Source organism: Thalassophryne amazonica, chromosome 1 (genome assembly GCF_902500255.1).
Source record: "Thalassophryne amazonica chromosome 1, fThaAma1.1, whole genome shotgun sequence".
Taxonomy (NCBI): domain Eukaryota; kingdom Metazoa; phylum Chordata; class Actinopteri; order Batrachoidiformes; family Batrachoididae; genus Thalassophryne; species Thalassophryne amazonica.
The window spans coordinates 135,554,494-135,577,804 of NC_047103.1; the positions used below are offsets into that span (position 1 = coordinate 135,554,494).

Genomic DNA, 23,311 nt, shown 5'->3' on the forward strand with positions numbered 1-23,311 from the left:
CTTTGTTATTTCTGATTGTAAACCTTTATTACACTTATAAAACACAACAAAAGCATATATATTCTGAAAGCACAGGTTGTCCTGAAAAAAAGAGACATAAAACTTGATTGTGGGATGCAGGGAGTGCTGTTAACAGCAATAATAAAACATTTCCGCCAAGCGAGTGAACTGTCCAAAAATTGCCCTCGGACCCCAAAGGGTTAATATGCACCGACATGAATAACTATGTGGCTATATCTAGTGTCATGTTCCTTTAGCTGTCTGCCCTTAAGCACCATTAGCACCCTAAAGCCTCTTTCACACCAGGGCTGCTCCCATTTGCTTCCTGTGGTGTCATGACGATGCAGGAATATTTGCGTCAGGTGTGCACAGCAGGGGGCAGAGAGGAGGTGAGAACGCACAGGTTCTCTGCACAGAGAAGTCAGAGTGCACAGTTTGGCTGCAAACAGACTGTGCACTCTGACTTCTCTTTTACTTTATATTTGTTCTTGTGCAGAGCTGCGGTCTGAGTTCTATAGTTTATCTTTCCTCCTTTGACCGTGAGATGCGCGCGTCCGTAAGCAAATGTGGAGATGTCTGGAGTTCTACTTGATGTTGACATTGCCTGTCTCAGGACTTATGTCCTTTTTAGTCATTTTTTTAAACTGTGATGTGAGAGTTTGAGCAGAGAACAAGGAACTAATGCCTGCAGCCAGACTTTTTTTTTCTTTTAATTGTTCACATGTGCGTGCGTGAATGAACGTCCATGAGTGGACTAGAGATGTCCGGACTTTTTACTGGATATTTCTGGCAATCATTCTGTGAGCAGGACTTTTATGGATTTTATTTAAACCCATGTGTGAGAGAAGAAGCTGCTGCTGCCTCACAGTGCGTTTCTTCACCAGACAGCTCCACACAGAGAAGGAGCTGAGCTGCAATCAGCATTGTTTTCCTGTGGTCTTTTTTTTTTCAGTGTGTAGTTTTTACTGCATTAAGTACATGGTATTAAAACAATCCTGCATGATTTATACTGCGGGAACAATAGAACACAGCAGGAATCATAAATTGGCTTCTGAGTCACGCCAGGTATCGCCTCTTTGCCCCGACTTGCGCTGGAACCACTTCCTTTCTGCGTCGAGCACAGGACGCCAAAAAAATTAAACAGGTTTAATTTTTCAGCGCCCGACTTGCTTCCTCCTTTGCGCCCCTCACGCTGTTGTAGCGACGAGCTGCATCGTCTTGGCACCGAGTTGCTTCCACGTGGCGTCGTCATAATGACACACGTTGCAACTGGGAGCAACCGGGAGCACACCCGGTGTGAAAGGGGCTTAAGGTGAGAGGCAGTGTTGGGTGCCCTGGCCCCATGAATACATTTAACGTCAGCTGACATCTGTAATCTAACCTTGTGGGTGACAATATCCTCTATCACCAACACCAGGTGTTTTGGCTTGGAGATAGGGGCAGAAGTCACCCATGGACTGGAGAAGTTAACAACAGGCATGTCCAAGGCTGAAAAATGCTTCACAGTTCGCAGTGGCGACTGCTTCAACTGGGCACCAAGCCCTACGTGAATTCCTAACAATGGTCCGAAAGCCATCATCTTTTGCCGGTGCTGCTAAGCTAATGCTCACAGATGTGCTAGCCGGCCCAACAATAACCTTATCTGAAGTTCCCAAAATATCAAACTCCATTAAGCTGAGAAGCTGCTTTAGCTTACGGACACGGCTCTCTAAAAGAGCTACCGTATCTGTCAGCATTGCGCAAGATTTATGTACAGAGTAATGTAGTTTGTGCACCAGAAAATTCAAGCATGTAGCCAAAGCCAGTGCAAGCTAACTGCTAAAGGATGCGCAAACCACTCCTAAGACTCACACAGGAGACAAATAATTAGCTAAAATTCACAGCACTTTCACTTAAGAACTAAAAGAAGTGTTATATAGAAATCAGAGAAATGACTACAACCTTGTATTAATTAGAACAGCGTCATTCAAGCCAGCAGTCCGTCTGGGAGAAAGTTGCCAGATCAGTGTTCAGCAGCCAAGTACTTTTTGAAGTTAGGGTTAGCCTTTCCCCACGTCACACAGTGATGCAAACGGGGTTCCCAACTCTTCATGGACTGACACTCAGTCAAAATGAGGTGTTTGTATCAAAATGTCACAACTTGGTATAAGGATTTTCACTGTGATCTGACCAGAATGATAACTGTTATAACAGTTCAAATAAACTCGCTTTTCCCATTGGACAGACCTCCAAATTTCTCTGCCTGTAACTCGACTCCTTCAAATTTTTGTAACTTGACACACAGCCTCATCTTTTTGTTAACTGATAAACAATGTTTTAAATCAATATCCTACCACAAGTATTAATGACTTTGTTGTTAAAATATAATCCATTTTATTCCACATTGCTCCTCTAAGAAAAAAAAAAAACAACAAAAAACCCAAAACTCCAATTTTGCCCAAATGTGCCCTCAAATTAATAAAAAGTGTGCACGTTTTCCTAGTTGTGATCATTCGTGCGCACGTTTTCCTTTAATTGGGCCCTCAAATTAATAAAACGTGCGCACATTTTCCTATAATTCAGGCCTCGAATTAATAAAACGTGCGCACATTTTCCTATAATTCAGCCCTCGAATTAAGAAAATGAGCGCAGGTTTTCCTTTCATTCAAAATGAACTCCATAATATGACCTAAACTGTCATACTCATGTCAGGGAAACGCTTTGCCCTAAGCATCCTTTTTAATGTGCTTAAACACCAGATGATGCCATGCTGGGCAGCTTGTTCTATATATGCCCTTGTGCGCCCAAACCACGATATACCCTGACCAGATCCATTTATAATGGGGAAATGTATTACGCTGTCTCCTGGTTTAGATCGTGCCCTTGTTTTACTCAAACGATGCTTAAAACGTGTGCACAATATCATAAAACGTGCGCAGAATATCATAAAGTCAGTGACAGACTGAGGCACCCTCAGTGCAAGAAGGAATGATACCGCATGTCGTTCCTCCACACTGCTGTCAGACTGTACAATAACACTGTGAAGTAACCACATGCAATATGTCCACAAATCACATGCAATAACAACTTGTTTACAAATCCCAGCACTAATGTCACCTTATCACATCTAAATTCCACTTCAATTCCAATCATATATATATATATATATATATATATATATATATAGTGTGAGGAAAATAAGTATTTGAACACCCTGTGATTTTGATTTTTCCCCCTGCTCAAGCCAGCACATGTCCAGGCCTGTTTGAAGTTCACCAGTGACCATCTGGATAATCCAGAGGAGGCATGGGAGAATGTCATGTGGTCAGATGAGACCAGAATAGAGCTTTTTGGAATCAACTCCACTTATCATGTTTAGTGGATGAGAACAACCCCAAGAAAACCATCCCAACCGTGAAGCATGTTGGTGGAAACATCATACTCTGGGGGTGCTCTTCTGCAAAGGGGACAGGGCTACTGCACCGTATTGAAGGGAGGATGGATGGGGTCATGTATTATGAGATTCTGGCAAACAACCTCCTTCCCTCAGTAAGAGCATTGAAGATGGGTCATGGCTGGGTCTTCCAGCATGACAATGATCCCAAACACACAGCCAGGGCAACTAAGAAGGGGCTCTGTAAGAAGCATTTCAAGGTCCTGGAGTGGCCTGGCCAGTCTCCAGACCTGAACTCAATAGAAAATCTTTGGAGGGAGCTGAAACTCCAAACCTGGCTGATCTAGAGAAGATCTGTATGGAGGAGTGGACCAAAATCCCTGCTGCAGTGTGTGAAAACCTCGTGAAAAACTACAGGAAACATTTGACCTCTGTAATTGCAAACAAAGGCTACTGTACCAAATATTAACATTGATTTTCACAGGTGTTCAAATACTTATTTGCAGCAGTAACATACAAATAAATTATTTTAAAAAATCATACATTGTGATTTCGGGATTTTTTTTTTTAGATTATGTCTCTCACAGTGGACATGCACCTAAGATGAAAATTTCAGACCCCTCCATGATTTCTAAGTGGGAGAACTTGCAAAACCACAGGGTGTTCAAATACTTATTTTCCTCTCTGTATATACGAGGTCTAATAGACAATAAACCGACCCTTTTATTTATTTTTTTAACTATACGGATTTGAATGACGTGCGATTCCACCAATCATGCTTGAACCCTCGTGCACATGCGTGAGTTTTTTCACGCGTGTCGGTGATGTCATTTCCCTGTAGGCAGGCCTTGAGTGAGATGTGGTCCCGCCCTCTCGGCTGAATTCTTTTGTTTCACACGCTGCTCCAGACGGCGCGCGTTGCTTTATCAAAATTTTTTCTGGACCTGTGAGGAATATCCGAGTGGATACTATTCGAGAAATAAACGGCTGATGAGAGATTATTGGGTGTTTCTGTCGGTGTAAGGACTTCCCACAGAGCGGGACGTCCTGCAGCGCTTCCAAGCGCCGTCGTCGGCCTGTTTCAAGCTGAAAACATCCTAATTTAAGGCTTAATTCATGAGAGAACAGAGAAGATTCAGAAGAGGCTGGCATGAGGACTTTATGCGGACATTCCAGTTTAAGGACATTTTTTACTGAAAGACGTGCGCGTAAATTCGCCGAGTCGTTTCCGTGACGACTCGGCGAATCTGTGTGCGCCACGACAGGAAAAACACCTCCGTGTTGAAAACCATTTGTAAAATTCAGGCAGCTTTTGATGGCTTTCAACAAGTGAGTAACTGAGAAATTGTTTAACAGCTTGGGCATGTTCCAACTTGCCCGTTAAGGTTTCCAACGGAGGTGTTTTTCCTGTTGCGACCCCCCGCGGTCGGGTACGGCCCGACATGCGACTCTGCCCGCACGTTCTTTCATTACAAAACGTCCGTTAACAATGAAATGTCCGAATAAACTCCTCATGCCGACTTCTTCTGAAACTTCTCTGTTCTCTGATGACTTCCTGGATCAACAGAGCCTGAAATGTGGAAGTTTTCAACTTGAAACGGTGAGACGCTGCCGCCTCGAAGCGCAGATCGCCGTCAGGCGCCGTGGACCGTCCTTAAAGCGACACTACCAGACCAAAATCTCTCATCAGCCGTTAAAATTTTTACCGAAAACCAGCTGAATTTATCGAATGGTGTCCACTCAGTTGTGCCTTACAGTTTTGAAAAAATTTTGGTCAAACAAAGCAGCAGTCTCTGAGCCATTCCTAAACAATGAAAAAAATGACGAGAGGGTGGGCGACTCCTCACTCAAAGACTGCCCACAGGCGAATGACGTAACCGACAGGCGTGAAAAAAACTCTTGCATGCCCACGAGGGTTCAAGCATGTCTGATGTAATCACACGTGATTCAAATCCATATGGTTTTTGAAAAATATAATAAGGTCTGATACTTTTCTAATAGACCTCATATATATATATATATATATATATATATATATATATATATATATATATACACCCAACAAAAATATAAACGCAACACTTTTGGTTTTGCTCCCATTTTGTATGAGATGAACTCAAAGATCTAAAACTTTTTCCACATACACAATATCACCATTTCCCTCAAATATTGTTCACAAACCAGTCTAAATCTGTGATAGTGAGCACTTCTCCTTTGCTGAGATAATCCATCCCACCTCACAGGTGTGCCATATCAAGATGCTGATTAGACACCATGATTAGTGAACAGGTGTGCCTTAGACTGTCCACAATAAAAGGCCACTCTGAAAGGTGCAGTTTGTTTTATTGGGGGGTGATACCAGTCAGTATCTGGTGTGGCCACCATTTGCCTCATGCAGTGCAACACATCTCTTTCGCATAGAGTTGATCAGGTTGTCAATTGTGGCCTGTGGAATGTTGGTTCACTCCTCTTCAATGGCTGTGCGAAGTTGCTGGATATTGGCAGGAACTGGTACACGCTGTCGTATACGCCGGTCCAGAGCATCCCAAACATGCTCAATGGGTGACATGTCCGGTGAGTATGCCGGCCATGCAAGAACTGGGACATATTCAGCTTCCAAGAATTGTGTACAGATCCTTGCAACATGGGGCTATGCATTATCCTGCTGCAACATGAGGTGATGTTCTTGGATGTATGGCATAACAATGGGCCTCAGGATCTCGTCACGGTATCTCTGTGCATTCAAAATGCCATCAATAAAATGCACCTGTCTTCTTCGTCCATAACAGACGCCTGCCCATACCATAACCCCACCGCCACCATGGGCCACTCGATCCACAATATTGACATCAGAAAACCGCTCACCCACACGACGCCACACACGCTGTCTGCCATCTGCCCTGAACAGTGTGAACCGGGATTCATCCATGAAGAGAACACCTCTCCAACATGCCAAACGCCAGCGAATGTGAGCATTTGCCCACTCAAGTTGGTTACGACGATGAACTGGAGTCAGGTCGAGACCCCGATGAGGACGACGAGCATGCAGATGAGCTTCTCTGAGACGGTTTCTGACAGTTTGTGCAGAAATTCTTTGGTTATGCAAACCAATTGTTTCAGCAGCTGTCCGAGTGGCTGGTCTCAGATGATCTTGGAGGTGAACATGCTGGATGTGGAGGTCCTGGGCTGGTGTGGTTACACGTGGTCTGCGGTTGTGAAGCTGGTTGGATGTACTGCCAAATTCTCTGAAACGCCTTTGGAGACGGCTTATGGTAGAGAAATGAACATTCAATACACGAGCAACAGCTCTGGTTGACATTCCTGCTGTCAGCATGCCAATTGCACACTCCCTCAAATCTTGCGACATCTGTGGCATTGTGCTGTGTGATAAAACTGCACCTTTCAGAGTGGCCTTTTATTGTGGACAGTCTAAAGCACACCTGTGCACTAATCATGGTGTCTAATCAGCATCTTGATATGGCACACCTGTGAGGTGGGATGGATTATCTCAGCAAAGGAGAAGTGTTCACTATCACAGATTTAGACTGGTTTGTGAACAATATTTGAGGGAAATGGTGATATTGTGTATGTGGAAAAAGTTTTAGATCTTTGAGTTCATCTCATACAAAATGGGAGCAAAACCAGAAGTGTTGCGTTTATATTTTTGTTGAGTGTATATACTCAACAAAAATATAAACGCAACACTGTGACACCGGCTTCTGGATCAGGTTACACTTTATATAGGCTTTAAAGCATTACTGTTAGCAGAATTACGTTAAAACCATTGCACAGATTTTGACAAAATGTTCAACACAGATACATATTAGGCCATGGAATACTCCATTACATTTTAGAGGTGCACGTCCAGATTCTACATCAAGATTACACTTTGTATAGGCTTTGAAGGATTACGTCAAAACTACTCCACAGATTCTCACCAAATTTACACCATAGATAGATATTGGGGCACGGAAGCCTCCACTAAATTTTGGAGGTGATCTGGAATCGGATCGGCGGACATCAGAAATATCTGTCTGATCTTGTTTTTATCATTTGTATGCTTATTTATTTTTTTGTTGTTGTGCTGTTACTTGCCTTGTTTGTTTTGCAAAATATAAGTTGGTTTAACCAGAGGTGCATCATTCTGAATTGGTTGTAGACATTGCTCTGTTAAAGAATACTCCTGGAATAGAGTATTTCGGAAAGTATTTTGAATATAGATATTTTTACATATTGTATCACTCAGTCTGCACTATGCTGCAGATGAGCTGATGTCTGCTGTGGGTTTTACATGCTTTTCATACCATTCTGTGCAGAATAAATACGCTACCAGTTTGGCTGAACCGCAGCTCCAGTGTCCTCATCCCTTAACATAACACAACGCAAAGCAGTAGCAAGGGTGTGACCAGAGTGCTGGCCACTCTGCCTACACAAAGATACAATATGAGTAGAAATAACTGTGCAGCATAGCAACAGCAGCAAAAATTACAGCTTCAACTGACCTACTGGCCCAACCCCAAACCCCCCCGCCACAAAAAATTACATACCACCAAATAATGGGCAGATGTTCCTCCAGGCACTGACTCCCCCCAGGCTGGTGTACTGTCCAAGTGAGGTCTCCAAGAGGAACAGGGGGATGCCACACAACACCAGGAACAACAAGTACGGCACAAAGAACACACCTGGACAAACGATAGAAGATTACCTTCATCCCATTCTCTGTAACTGAACATGACGTCCAACTAAACTAACCAAGATCTAGGGAAGTGTAGGTCAGTATATACTGCAAAGTTTCCCTCATCTGTCAGTTTTAATAAGGCAGTTCAATCTGTTTAGCTACAACTTTTTTGCCATTTGTGATTTCCTGCCTGCTGTACCTCCTCCATTCTTGTAGCAGAGGTAAGGGAACCTCCAGACATTGCCCAGGCCAATGATCTGCCCCGCCACAGCCAGGAGGAACTCAGTTTTACTCGCCCACTGGCCCCTGGCATGCAGACCCTCTTTGGTGGCTTCTACACTGTTTGGGAGCTTCTCTTGGTGTGAATTTGTCAGCAGGAGGTCCCACTGTTGTAGAGGCTGTTCTTCAGCCATCATAGGTTGTGGTTGAGACACGCATACACCACTGAGGCCAAAAAAGAGAGCAAAATGAAGATGGGAACAAACATAGGGGAGTAGGAATACAGCATGCAGTGATGACAATGAATAAAAATCAAATGTGAAGAGAAAATTATTACTAAACAGTACCTTCCTCACACACATGCTGACAGCCAGTAAAATACGAGTGTAGGCTGAAAAGTTCTAAGGCTCACTATAATGCAGTTAATGCATCACCCCTTCATGGAGAGCCTTAGAACTTTTCAGCCTACCCTCGTAAACCCAAATAAGGTCAACCTATCTTTGCCGCTGAGACTTAATAACCCTGAGTTATCTGTGTTGTGGGAGTAAAGGACGGACTTACGCGGGTGTGTGCGTCTCTTATCTGCACTCTGCAGTACACTCAACAGCTGCATTCGTAAAATTTTCAGTTTGTGCAGCTTTTCTCTCTCACATACAAAGAAAACAGTTTATTTCAGCCTGGTGAAGAAAAATGCGAAACCATACACAGGGATTGGATTTGGTAAGAGAAATCGGAGGAAAAGAAAACCCTGAGGCTGTTCTTGATGTTCTGAAATACATTCTCTCCTGTATTTTAGAATAACAAATTGAAGACACGTCACAGAGACTTTCATGACAAGACTTGGGAAAATGCTGTGAAATACAGCAGTCCGAGTATTTATTACCAAAGTTACAAGTCATGCCAAGCCAGTAAATAATATACATCTGTCCCCAACAGTAGGCATAGTATGTGCAAAGCAGTAAAAGTATCTGAGTTGTACTTAAGATTCTTCAATATTCAGTTGCACTAACAGAAAAATACAAATCTTGACTGAGCAATTAAAAATGATTATAGCAAGTCATGTTGCTACAGCGAAGTTCAGTATTTCAATATAGAAACAAAGTTGCATAGCCTACACAGTGCAAGTATGAAACAATCTTAGAATAAGATGGTGATGCATTAACACACAGCATTACACAGCTTACACATGAGCATCAAAGCATCTGGTGCACATGTATATCACTGATCGACAGGTCTCCAACTGTGTAGGAAAACAGTAAATAACATATACAATGGACTGTGAGAAGTGCTACACAATCTTGGGTTGCTGCGGAGACCGAACCTATATAACATGGCATCGTTTGATGCTGCTGGCCAGAGGACGGGACATCGTAAGCGATGTGTGAGAAAGCGAAAACATGGCAAGACGGCAGGTGTTTGTGTGGGGTTAAAACCTGGTCCTCAGCAGCCAGCAGTCCAATGTCTGCTCCCTGGACATCCGACTCCAGCGGCTGACCCAGCGTGAGTTTAGAGACTGTTGCATCGAGTCTATTCATCCGGCGGGGATACAAAGCTGTGTCAGAATGTCTAGTCGCTCAATCGTCCGCTGAATAAGGCACAAACAGTCTATTCACCCAACCATGGTTGAGGCAAAGTCTTGACATTTTGCTGAAATGACCATGGGATGTGGCTTTCTGTTTTGATTTTTTTCCCCAAAACTTGTAAGATTTAACCATATTTAAGTTTTTTGCTTGTTTTTAAAGGTTGGTGGACTGGGTCCCTGGGTGATTTTTTTTTCCCCCCTCTTTCTCTGCAATTCACTTTAGCTGGAGGCTGAACATGCAAGCCTTGCAGTCACTGTTTTTTATTTATTTATTCATTTAAGTTACCGTGTTTGTGAAGCGTTGTGTGTTGCCCCCAAAAAAGCAAAAATTAAAAAGCGAAACACTCAGTGCGAGTCTGAGCAAAACACAGAAGAAAGCGTGGACTTCTGCTGAGAGAATCTTCTTTCAGAGACTGTTTGTCAGTGTGGCTGGGAGGAGAAAGACAGCAGCACACCAAATAGCAAACTTTGACTGTGGGTACCCGGCCACCAGGTCAATAGTCACTCCCCACGTAGAGCGGAGAGCAGGCAGTGGACCAAACTGCACGTTTTTTAAAAATAGGCAAACACACTGCTTTGCTTTAAATGCACAGTAAGATCAGCGTGGACCATCTTTCTCTTAGTAAGTACCTTCGGCTGCTCCCTTGTTTGCACTCAGGGTCGCCACAGCATATTCAAGGTGGATGTTGAATTGGCACAAGTTTTACACAACTCCACATTACGTGAAGGAATGTGGCAGGGGTGGGATTTGAACCGGGAGCCTTACGCACTGAAACCAAGTGCACTAACCACTTGCCCACCATCCCTGCTCACTCTGTGTGTCATGTTGGAAGGCGGTAGCTTTTGGTAGTACATTGATTAGCTCTTACATGGCTTATGTGCATGCTCTGGTCTTCTTCTGTTTTTTTTTTCTGGGGACATTACAGCGCCACACACAGGCCTGGCATATGTACTACAATGTTAACGGAGCTTTGAGGCACAGAATTTGCCTCAAACATTTTTTGTAATCAAATTATTTGAGTTACTCGACGAATCATTTCAGCCGTAATTTGGAGTCACTTTGGGTAAATTGTTGGAGTCAGTTTGGGTAAATCGTCGCACCTCATCAACTCTGTATTAGTCATGACCACAACCTCCGTCTACTGTAGCCTTAATGAAATGTGGTGTAAACCTCAGCAAATCATAGAAAGTGTCTTTAATTTCCCTTGATACCAATCATGAAATGCTGAGTCACTGCCTACACACAATAAAACAAAATAATATAAACATACAAGATCTGACAACAATAAACATTCATATTTAGCAAAAATACCTAAAATTCCTATTGCAGTGGTTCACAGAATTTCATGTAGCACATTAACTGAGGAATTTAGGTTGTAGAGTCTGCTGTGAAATGAAAGGTTCATTGTTTCATTTGTGAGGAAGTTCTTCATTTTAATAGCATAACACAAAATGACCTCACTCCCAGATACCTGTTCAGTCCTAATACTCACTTTTTTCTATGTGACCGCAATGGAGCTCAAAAGTGACCGCCCACCTTGAAGAGCCGACTGGTGCCGGAAGTAAATTTCTCCATTCATTTTGGCCATAGGCGTTCCGAAAAATGCTAATATTAAGCATATACAGATACGTGAAGGGCTAATCAGCTACGTGGGTACTCGTGACCAAAACGGCTATCATTTAAATTTAAAATAAGTTTGAAACATTAAAAAAAGGCCAAGGTACAACACTGTGTACATATTTCACTTCCTGGTTTCAAAAACTACGCATCCCAGAAGCCATTGCAGCGTAAAGTGCGGGAGTGCGTTGTTGCGGGCAAAGAGTGCAACTATTTACTATTAAATACTTAGCAAAATATGTGAAATTAATTGGATATGACTCGCTTAATATATATTTTCTTTAGAAAGACGTGGTTTCGCGTTATCTACCGATCATAAGATCATAATTAACCTGTTTCTAAGATTGTAATGTGATATATGTTAATTATTATTATTTTTTTTAGATATTTAAATAGGAATATGGTGCAGTGTTATGCTCCTGACTGCCAGACCAGAGCAGAGGCAGAGGAGAAGCCAGAACAGAGCCAGAGAAGCATACCAGAGCAGAGCCAGAGGAGCAGCCAGAGCAGAGCCAGTGGAGCATACCAGAGCAGAGCCAGAGGAGCATACCAGAGCAGAGCCAGAGGAGCATACCAGAGCAGAGCCAGAGGAGCAGCCAGAGCAGAGCCAGAGGAGCATACCAGAACAGAGACAGAGGAGCAGACCATAGAGGAGAGCCTGCCTGTCCATTCTTGTTCATGTGCCAGGTTCTCGGCAGCCGCTCTTGATGAAAAGGTCTTGAGGATGGAAACTGGTTTGCCTGACAGACAAATTTTAATATCTTTGTTAATTACATCCATAGATTTAGATCATCTATTATTTACTTTTATAAATGGAATATCGTGCGTTTACCTTTTGAAGACCAAATTGTAATGATGTTAATGAAAATCCGACATAACTACACTAACCTGCATCTTGCCCAACTTCTTCATTGCAGTGCTACATGTGTAAGTAATGTTGTCCTGACTTTTATTTATGTTGCTCATCAGCTGTGGTTCAAGGATATAATGTCAAGTGTGCCCAGTTGTGAAAAAAACCAACAAAGCCTTCCATCCTCATTTCGTCATTTTCCAAACTGCAGAATGATCATTGATTGCACAGACATTAAAACTGATGCTCCATCCTCAATGGACTTCCAAAAGCAGACTTACTCTGCATACAGGGGAATGCACAGTTTCAAAGTTTTAATCGGTGTGGCTACAAATGCTGTAATAACGTTTTGCAGCAAGTTGTATCCGGGTTCTACCTCTGACAAAAGCACTGCGTCTGACTGTGGCATTCTCAAAGTTTTCAAGTCTGGTGACACAATCCTTGCAGATAAAGGATTTTTGATATCTGACATTTTGCCTCAAGGTGTGACATTAAACATCCCCCCATTTTTACATCATGGAAAGCTGACAGAAGCTGAGGTCCAACTGACAAAGGCAATTGCACGTGCAAGATGAACGGCCAATGCTCATCTAAAGGAGTTTAAAATCCTAAACAGCATACCTCACACCTTGCGGAGTCATGCAAATGTAGTAGTGCAACTTTGCTGTGCCTTAGTTAATCTCCAGAACCCACTCATTAGGGAAGTCGGTGTAAATGTCAGTGATTAGACTGATTTGATTTTTGGGGCTAACCTCACGTTGTGTAATCTCTCAATGTTTATCAGTTATGAATATGACCAATTTCAGTTTGATGGAGAAACACATTAAAATTGTTTTATTGCTTTCAGATGCATGTCTTAAAATGTTGGAATATTTAAACAACAGTTGGGGAAAGTAAATAAGTACAAAAGTAAAAGCGCTGTACTTAAATATTTATCTATTTACATATGTGCACTTTACAGTGGATATGTTTTACTTTTTCTTCACTACACTTGAGAGCAGTATCTGTTTTTTCTACTCAATTACCTTTTTAAATGACACTGAAAAGTATTGTTTTACAGTTTGGGACCAGATAAATGTCTGAAAGTCATTTTCAACATATTAAATTTTGATCAAACAAATACCTACTCATTTATTACAAAAATAGGCAATCAATTTCATCACCCAAAACAGCACAATTTAAAGTGTACAATACTTTGACTCTTGTATTTAAGTACATTTTTAACAATTTCCTTTAAACTTGCCCTTGACTTTCTTCACCTGTATCTGTGCCTTTACTTACTTAACAAAGTTGAGTATTTCATCCACTACTACTGAACATAAAAACATAAAACTGGTAGATAACACAAGATATCAACAGTTATTAATAGTAATTCATAAAAGCAGGGGCAAAATATGGGTATGGAAGAAGGCTTCTAGGACAGGCACATTTTCCTGCCAAGCTTCATCACGAGGGATTTGAATGATAAGACACTCCTTTGTGGTCCACACACTGAAGAAGCAAGTGTTCCTTCCAGTGATGTGCAGTTGACCTTGAACCTGATGCCAGTATGGGTGCTCTTTTTTTTAAATGAAATGCACCTGCTTCATCCTGGTACAAATAAAAAGAATTGTCCCTTACTGCCTCCTCCATTGTATTGTCCCTCCACTTGTAGGGGCACTTTCTAAAAGGTCAGTCTCTCCAATTAAGCCATCAGGTGAAGCACCGAGGATACCAGACCTAGACAGCCACAAACCAGATGGACACATGTCTTCCCACTCCCTCCTCAAAAGCTTTTATGCCATTTTGTTCATGGGCATTTCCCCATTCGATGGCATGCACCCCTTAAAGGTTCTGCATAGTTGTCAACTTGATTAGAGATGGGGTGACTCTTTTGGAATTTAAAATCAATCCGAAATTACTCGCAGTCAAGCGACCCTTCCACAATTCATGCCACAATTTATTCTCTTTTTGGCCTACAGTCGCTTCCTGCATTTCTTTTATTTGCTGTGGCAACAACTGCAGCGCAGAAAGGACAGCATCACTGCCCAGGTGCTTGTTGGTGTTAACAATGCACTCAACTGACAGCTCAAGCAGCGGATGATGCTCGACTTGAGGTTCAGGGGCTAGCAGCCAGGAAATCCCAGTAAACCGACCCTGAAACTGATTCAAGAGCCACTGGTGGTCATCTTGGCTCGGTGTGCTGGTGAGTAACTGGGGCACCTTAGCTGGAAAAAGTTCCTCTACAGGTTTCACAATGGTGCCAGTGCTGCTGGGCTTTTTCCACTTGCAGGCAACATCTGTGGAACTCACATTATGTATTGCCCACACCAGCAGGGCTGCCGCATGGCTACATTTGATTCCCCTGGGACATTCACAGGTGGCTTCCCTGATCTTTCCCTGGTCTTCCATGAGGATCTGCAGTATAAAATATGCATAACACTATCACTATAAATCAATGAAATATATAAATGAAATAGTCCAGTTTAATTTAATGTATTTGTTTATTTAAACAGGGATCATGTGTAAACACATTAATCAAAAAAGATTAAATGCTTTGCACCAAATTTAGCTAAAGATTATTTTCATCTGCAGTCCCTAGGCACATTTTACAAACATTAAATTAGCATATTAAAATACATCCAAATATCTATTCTTCACGGTCAAACCAGGGTCTCTCCTACTCTGTCATATAAAATCACATGTCAAATTCCAAAACTCAAAATACTTAATACTTGAATTTAATACTCAGCAATAGTAACATTCCCTGCAAACTCACCATAACTTTATAAGCCTTGTCCTTCATGCTAGCTTTTACAGACCCCCAAATCTGACCATCTGAGTAGTTGCACTCCAACACATGTCCAGATTTGTAATGATTCTCACCCCTTTTCACACTTTTACTGTCATCTTTGAAAAAAAAAACAAATTCTGAGAGAGATGCCATGCTGTCGTTTTATGCAAATGACTGCTAAAATATTAAAACCCAAAAACACACATTTCACGGGGGAGGAATGCTGGCCACGCTTCACCAATAAGACGCGACGCTGTGGGATCACGTGACAGCGGAGGCTGTTGGGTAATGTAGTACGCTGGCGATGAAAACGTATTTTCTTCTAAACGAGTTTGAGATCCTACATACTTTTGTCGTATATACATGTTAAAATCATGTTACAAATCAAGATGGCGTAATTTAGCAGTTACTGAGGTTTTTTTGTAATCCCCATAGCAAAAATGAATGGAAAATTTACTTCCGGAACCAGAGTGGGCGGTCACTGTTGAGCTCCATACACTGATATAAACTAATGTGACTAATGTGCACGTTACCTGCGTTACCAAATTGTCTGTTATAGGAGCAGCCGACAACACCGTCTCGCTGCGCGTTATGAATGATCAATAAATCAGGTCGGAATTTAATTTCCAAAATTTGTCAAACTACACCAACCACCCGCTCGAGCCATAACACTCAAAGAATAATAACAGAGAAACAGGACATTATATTGCCTACCTCCACGTTTCCTTCGGTGCTTTTACAGCACCACCACTCCCATGCGGGTGTTTAATTGGTTGGTTCCAAATTCAGAGCGGCCGCATGTGCGTACAGTTAAGTCCACAGACTCCGCTAGACACAAGGAATTCTGGGTATTGTAGTGTTATTAATACAAAGTACCTGAACTGGATACTGTAACATTACCACACACACACACAAATTTTAATTTTATATATATATATTATATATATATATATATATAAGGATACATTATTTCCCCCCTTTCTTTCAAAGTTTTGAAAATCACCTTGCTTATTTTGTTGCACTGCCCAAGAAATTACTACAGCACAAATTTCAGCAAAATTAAAATATACTTAAGGGGGCCACCAAGGCTTTGAAATTAAAAACCATTAAAAAAAATCTATAGTTATAATTAAAAACAACTGTCTACATACACTTTGTTTATTGTTTATATTGTCTCTTAACATAATAGTTTCTGTAATAAACAAAATGACATGAGGAATGAAACTCAAAGTGAAACTGAGTGAAAGTTTCTTGGAAGTAAAACTGCCTGATCCCCCCGATGTTTCAATATAGGCCACGAGTCTATTATCAATCTGGAAAATTGCAAACTTAAATTTGCGGAGAATTATAATCTCACTGTGGGCTCCCTAAACAATAACCAAATCACCTCAAAGTTCACAATTGTTATTATCTTCTGGAATCAAACATTTCTAAATTGGGGACATTGAAATCTATGACTAAGGGGTAAAGAGGAAAATGTTGAACCCTAATCTATATACTTAAGTATTATTAACTGAGCACGAGGTATGGAAAAATATCAAACTGAGGTCTTGACAAAAAAATAGCGAGGTCTGATATTGTACAGACCAAGCAAGCGAGATTAATAAATCTTTTATTATATGGCTGTTTTTTTAGATACGTTGACAAAATGTAATAAATATTTATGGAGTATGCTCATGTCCAACTTGGTTTTTCTAAATATATTTTTAGTTTTCTGGTTTGGAATGAAGTGTTCAATCTCTTCTTGATTGTCAGGAGCTGTGTTTTCAACGTGGTGGTCTTCATTTTGCATGTCCACTTTGAGCTCATTTGGCGTTAATTCCTCTAATTCAAACTCGTCAGTGTAATTTGCTTGGAGAATGGTCCTCTTCATCACTCATAATATCTTTGTTCGTTTTTGGTTTATTTTGCTTTTAAAATTCTTGTTTAATGAGGGAAAATGTCAAATTTCGCATTGTGAAAATTGTAAACAAAATCAAAATGTAATGCGTGATCCAGACCAATTGTCATGGTAATGATCTGAGATGGTAAAATCTCAGACCGGAATATATATATATATATATATATATATATATTCATATATTCATATATTCATTATTCATTAAAAAAAATTCATTCATTAAAAAAAGATTAAAAAATCTCCTTTAACAGTGGAATATCTGGATAAAATGCTGAAACCGACTTCTTCTGAAACTTCTCTGTTCTCTCACGACGTCCTGGATCAATAGAGCCTGAAATGTGGAGGTTTTCAGCTTGAAACAGGCTGACGACGGCGCCTGGGAACGCTGCACAACGTCTCGCTCCGCGGGAAGTCCTTAAAGCGACGGTATCACCTCAAAATCTCTCATCAGCCGTTAAAATTTTCACGGAAAACCAGCTTAATTTTTCGAACCGTGTCCACTTCGATGTGTCTCACAGGTTTAGAAAAAATTTTGATCAAACAAAGTGCCAGTCTCTCAGCAACTTCTCAGACAAAGGAATTCCGACGAGGGGCTGGACGACTCCTCCCACAAGGAGTGCTCACAGGCGAATGACGTCACCGACAGGCGTGGAAAAACTCACGCATGCGCACGAGGGTTCAAGCATGTCTGACGTAAAAACATATGAATGAAATCCATATAGTTTTTGAAAAAAATAAAAAGGACCTATACTTTGACAGCCCTCGTATATATATATGAAGCAGCGTTGTGGCAGGGACAACGGTGGGGGATCGAACCCACACGGCTCGCACCAAAAGACCGTTCCTCTACCAGGTCAGCCAAAGGGGAACTCCCCGTTAGCCAAGCTAGCGGGAACGTCTTTTCAATTGGGACCCGGGACTTTCATCCCGCTACACATCTCCCCACCATTTCTGACTTCATCCCGAAGTCACAGGTGCATGTTAACATACTCTGTGACCCACATCCTGTTCGTGACGCCAGATTGAAGCAGCAGGACCTTTGTGGCCGGGACGACGGTGGGGGATCGAACCCACGCGGCTCGTACCAAAAGACCGTTCCTCTACCAGGTCAGCCAAAGGGGAACTCCCCGTTAGCCAAGCTAGCGGGAACGTCTTTTCAATTGGGACCCGGGACTTTCATCCCGCTACACATCTCCCCACCATTTCTGACTTCATCCCGAAGTCACAGGTGCATGTTAACATACTCTGTGACCCACATCCTGTTCGTGACGCCAGATTGAAGCAGCAGGACCTTTGTGGCCGGGACGACGGTGGGAGATCGAACCCACGCGGCTCGTACCAAAAGACCGTTCCTCTACCAGGTCAGCCAAAGGGGAACTCCCCGTTAGCCAAGCTAGCGGGAACGTCTTTTCAATTGGGACCCGGGACTTTCATCCCGCTACACACACACATATATATATATATACAGTGAGGAAAATAAGTATTTGAACACCCTGCGATTTTGCAAGTTCTCCCACTTAGAAATCATGGAGGGGTCTGAAATTTTCATCTTAGGTGCATGTCCACTGTGAGTGACATGATCTAAAAAAAAAAAAAAATCCAGAAATCACAATGTATGATTTTTTAATAATTTATTTGTATGTTACTGCTGCAAATAAGTATTTGAACACTTGTGAAAATCAATGTTAATATTTGGTACAGTAGCCTTTGTTTGCAAATACAGAGGTCAAACGTTTCCTGTAGTTTTTCACCAGGTTTGCACACACTGCAGCAGGGATTTTGGCCCATTCCTCCATACAGATCTTCTCCAAATCTTTCAGGTTTGGAGTTTCAGCCCCCTCCAAAGATTTTCTATTGAGTTTAGGTCTGGAGACTGGCCAGACCACTCCAGAACCTTGAAATGCTTCTTACGGAGCCCCTCCTTAGTTGCCCTGGCTGTGTGTTTGGAGACTTTGTCATGCTGGAAGACCCAGTCATGACCCATCTTCAATGCTCTTACTGAGGGAAGGAGGTTGTTTGCCGAAATCTCGCAATGCATGACCCCATCCATCCTCCCTTCAATACAGTGCAGTCATCCTGTCCCCTTTGCAGAAGAGCACCCCCAGAGTATGATGTTTCCACCCGCATGCTTCACTGTTGGGATGGTTTTCTTGGGGTTGTTCTCATCCTCTAAACATGGTAAGTGGAGTTGATTCAAAAAAGCTCTATTCTGGTTTCATCTGACCACATGACCTTCTCCCATGCCTCCTCTGGATCATTCACATGGTCCATGGTGAACTTCAAATGGGCCTGGACATGTGCTGGCTTGAGCAGGGGAACCTTGCTGCCCTGCAGGATTTTAAACCATGACAGCATCATGTGTTACTAATGTAATCTTTGTGACTGTGGTCCCAGCTCTCTTCAGGTCATTGATCAGGTCCTCCTGTGTAGTTCTGAGCTTTCTCAGAATCATCCTTACCCCACAAAGTGAGATCTTGCATAGAATCCTAGACCGAGGGAGACTGACAGTCATCTTTTGTTTCTTCCACTTTCTAACAAATAATCATAACAGTTGTTGTCTTCTACCAAGCTGCTTGCTTGTTGTCCTGTAGTCCATCCCAGCCTTGTGCAGGTCTACAGTTTTGTCCCTGGTGTCCTTAGCCAGCTCTTTGGTCTTGGCTATGGTGGACAGGTTGGAGTGTGATTGAGTATGTGAACAGGTGTATTTTATACAGGTAACAAGTTGAAACAGGTGCAATTAATACAGGTAAAAAGAGTGCAGAATAAGAGGGCTTCTTAAAAGAAAAATTAACAGGTCTATGTGAGCCAGAATTCTTGCTGGTTGGTAGGTGTTCGTATACGTATACTGTTCACACTCTGCTGCAAAGCCTTCATTTAGAAATGAGTAATACCCTCCAGAGCTACAAGAATAAATTTTTAAATGCATTAATCACAAACAAATGTGGAAAACTTTATAATCAGATTCATGAATTAACACGTTCCACTGGTGTTTGAAGTTGTCACGTCATGTTGTCAAGTAAAGTACTGAAGATCAGCAGCTTTGTTATTTAATTCATGTACTTCTGCACTTATGCAAGCCTTACACATTCTCCATAAACTCTGTTATGCCATCAGATTTAAAGCACTAGGAGACTTTGCACAGATGTGCTGTTAGGAAACCACAATGTTTCTCTTCAAAGTTGAAGTTTGTAAGTCTGCATAAGTGGATGACATGATTTAGTGTACCTCATTAGTTCAATCAAGCAGTTGAATGATATAATAACAAGAGACAGTGAGGTGGGAGGAAGTCAATAACTAGGCAGGGGTGGAAAGGTTTGTGGCTGTATGTCATCTAAGGCCTCTCTATAGACCTCTCTGTATACAATCTTCACTTGTATACAGTTGAAGATTCTGTTTTGCCTGCTTTGCCGTAACATGAAATACAGCTACCATTGTTATGTCTTGACAAATTAGCAGCGCGCGCGGTCAGGGCGCGGACTAACACATCAAATGTGAAACAGTCGACTATTTTGCCACTGTCAACACGATGTTTTATAGTCTGAAATCTCACACGATTAACCAATCAGATTTGCAGAACAAATGTAATTGGATTAGAACAGACCTCCCAGGACTGTTAAAATTCAAACGTTAATACTACTAATAGTTATAGCACATAATAGTGTAGCTAAGATTGCATCCCCTTTGCCCAGGCAGATATATTTAAAGCCTTTGGGAAGCCAAAAATTTTATGACAAAACACATGAATGACTTGAATCAGTATACTCTGCAATAAATCCCGACCCGATCTCACGCCAGTTCTTGATTGTTGTGGTATGCCCCTGTTAGTGCCCCTTTAAGAGATAAGACTTTATTGATCTCACAGTGGAGAAATTCACGTGTTCAGCTCTTAAAAAAAAAAAAAAAAAAAAAAAAACACACACACACACCCAAGATGGGTGCGAGTAGAGGAAAATGTGCATCAAATAGCATGTGCAAGGATAAGGATATATATATATATATATATATATATATATATATATATATATATATATATATATATATATATATATATATATATATAAGGTCAGATGGGGAGTGCAGTGAGTGGCAACCACCTTAATCGGTCAAGACTCATTTCATTAGAACTGTATCTGTATGTGTTGAACTTGTAAGAGACAGTGGTGGGACGACCAAGGTTGGGTAAGATTACTTTGAAAGAATACATGTGGATTACATGTATGTGTACAAATACATTTGGATTACTTGTAATCTGATTACTTTTGGATTACATTTCAAAGTAATCTTACCCAACCCTGGGGACGACATCACCATCAAATCACTCGCAAGTCATGAATGTGCAAGTCTCAAGTCAGCTTGAAAACAATTGGTGCCATTATGACTTGAGACTTGACTAGGGACTTGCAGATTGATGACTTGAGAATGACTTGGCAGTGACTTTGTCCCACCTCTGGTAATAAACATTCACTTAATCTTGGTCGTGACAATCATATTTCTGTATCCTTGGCCTTTGACATTGACAGATGCCTGGAAGGAGCTTAGGGAGTTATGAGGTTGCTGGACCGAGGTGTCAATGTCTATGTTTACAGGAGAATAATGGTCCAAGTTTTTTAGGGTCCTGATGCAACCTGTCTTACTGTATGGTTGGACAGTAATCAGTGACCAAAGGGAATGGCTGGATGACTTTGGTACCAGGTCTCTTCAGAGGATCCTTGGGTATTGCTGCATTAACTTAAAGGCTAAGATGAGGACTATCAGTTGCATTGCATGGACACATCAGCTTCCACATTTTGCCCATGTGCTGCATTTTTCTATGCATGATTCAACACATAGGTGAGATTGAGGACCCCACTGATTGTTGAAGGACAAGATTATGCCCAAATGTCACTTGGCTGGGGTAGATAGTTGGTTAGTTTACAGATATTGGAAGAGACTGGGATTGTGGATGTGGTAAAGCATAGCACCAGTGCAGGCTCCCAGACCTGACTTGAGTTGACTTGTTGTTGGTTGTGCAATAAAACATTTGCTACTGGCTGTGTGATAAAACATTTGCTACTGGATGTGATTACTAATTATTATAGTAATTCTCATAACATTCATTCAACAGAAGATGAGTTACTCCTGAGACAATCAGACAGTATTTAGATGTTTGTGGTATTCATTCTTTCCAGAAGATTTTTGGGTATCGCTGAGAAAGTGGTTGCTGAGGAACAGTCAGATGAGGCATACTATTGTGAAGGAATGTCAATGATGACACAATGGCCATGTGGGGTGCTGTCAGATACTGGAGTGTAGAGGACTTGAGCAATTGGACAAGGTCAAGGAAATGCAAAAACTGCAGTGTTAAAATTTCAGGTCCAGTTCAGGTTTGGGCCCATGCACTGGTCCCAGATCCAGCACACCACAGATCCCCTCTGGGCTCAGGATGACAACCACCCAAGTAGACAACTGATCCCTCCACACCTCTTGAAAGTAACAATACATTGCTACAGCCAGGTAAGCCATGAGCGTCCTCTCCCCTTTGCCATTCACTGAGGTTCTTGACACTGATGCACCTGCATACTGGATTATGTCTAGAGAAATGTGCCACAGCATCCAAGTCTTAGAACCATTCAGTAAGACAGGAAGCACAGAGACCATAACACTTGGTGTTTCATTGCCCTGCAAATGCAGAGTACCAGGAGACATGAACCTCTTTACCAAGACCAATAGTTGTCCCTAACTCAACAGAAATAAAAACAAATATTAAGATGATTCACCAACTGTTGCGGAGATGTTGAAAGAACTGAAATTTCAGTTTTATATAAAATTAGGCAAAGTTTCTGAGTTGGAATGGTGTGAGTCCAGTGTTTTTAGAACTTTAGACCTCACAGGTTTTTAGAAGAACTCAACCCATCTTAATTGCATAATTTTTTATGTTGATTTACAGTCTTAATGTATTTATTATAAATTGGTTAGGTTGTTGTCATATACACACTATTTTATTTTATTATTACTTCTATTTTGTCATTTGATTTTTAAATGGACCAGAATGGAAATAAGTGTTTTCACTTTCTTGTGTCATCCATGTATTTTAATGTAACAATAATATAAACGCAACACTTTTGTTTTTGCTGCCATTTTTCATGAGTTGAACTCAAAGATCTAAAACACTTTCGATATACACAAGACCTATTTCTCTGAAATAGTGTTCACAAATGTTAGTGTGCACTTCTTTGCCAAGATAATCCATCCCATCTAACAGGTGTGGTATATCAAGATGCTGATTGGACAGCATTATTATTGCACAGGTGTGCCTTTGGCTGGCCATAATAAAAGGCC

At 41.5% G+C, this 23,311-nt stretch overlaps 1 protein-coding gene and 1 long non-coding RNA gene across 2 annotated transcripts in view; one reads left to right on the top strand and one right to left on the bottom strand.

The window, feature by feature from the left end:
- Nucleotides 1-15,815, bottom strand: part of LOC117514692 (sodium- and chloride-dependent GABA transporter 2-like) — a 98,860-nt gene extending 83,045 nt beyond the window's left edge. Inside the window, exons 1-3 of the mRNA XM_034175258.1 lie at nucleotides 15,808-15,815; nucleotides 8,251-8,495; nucleotides 7,921-8,055 (exon numbers count right to left, since the gene is read on the bottom strand). Coding sequence (XP_034031149.1) covers nucleotides 7,921-8,055; nucleotides 8,251-8,467 — 352 coding nt within the window. The 5' untranslated portion in view covers nucleotides 8,468-8,495; nucleotides 15,808-15,815. The remainder of the gene's footprint in view (nucleotides 1-7,920; nucleotides 8,056-8,250; nucleotides 8,496-15,807) is intronic.
- Nucleotides 1,867-21,346, top strand: LOC117514704. The gene is made up of 3 exons (XR_004561940.1): nucleotides 1,867-2,007; nucleotides 5,258-5,259; nucleotides 21,335-21,346. It is a non-coding gene; the product is annotated as an uncharacterized LOC117514704 (long non-coding RNA).
- Nucleotides 21,347-23,311: the final 1,965 nt, after the last annotated feature.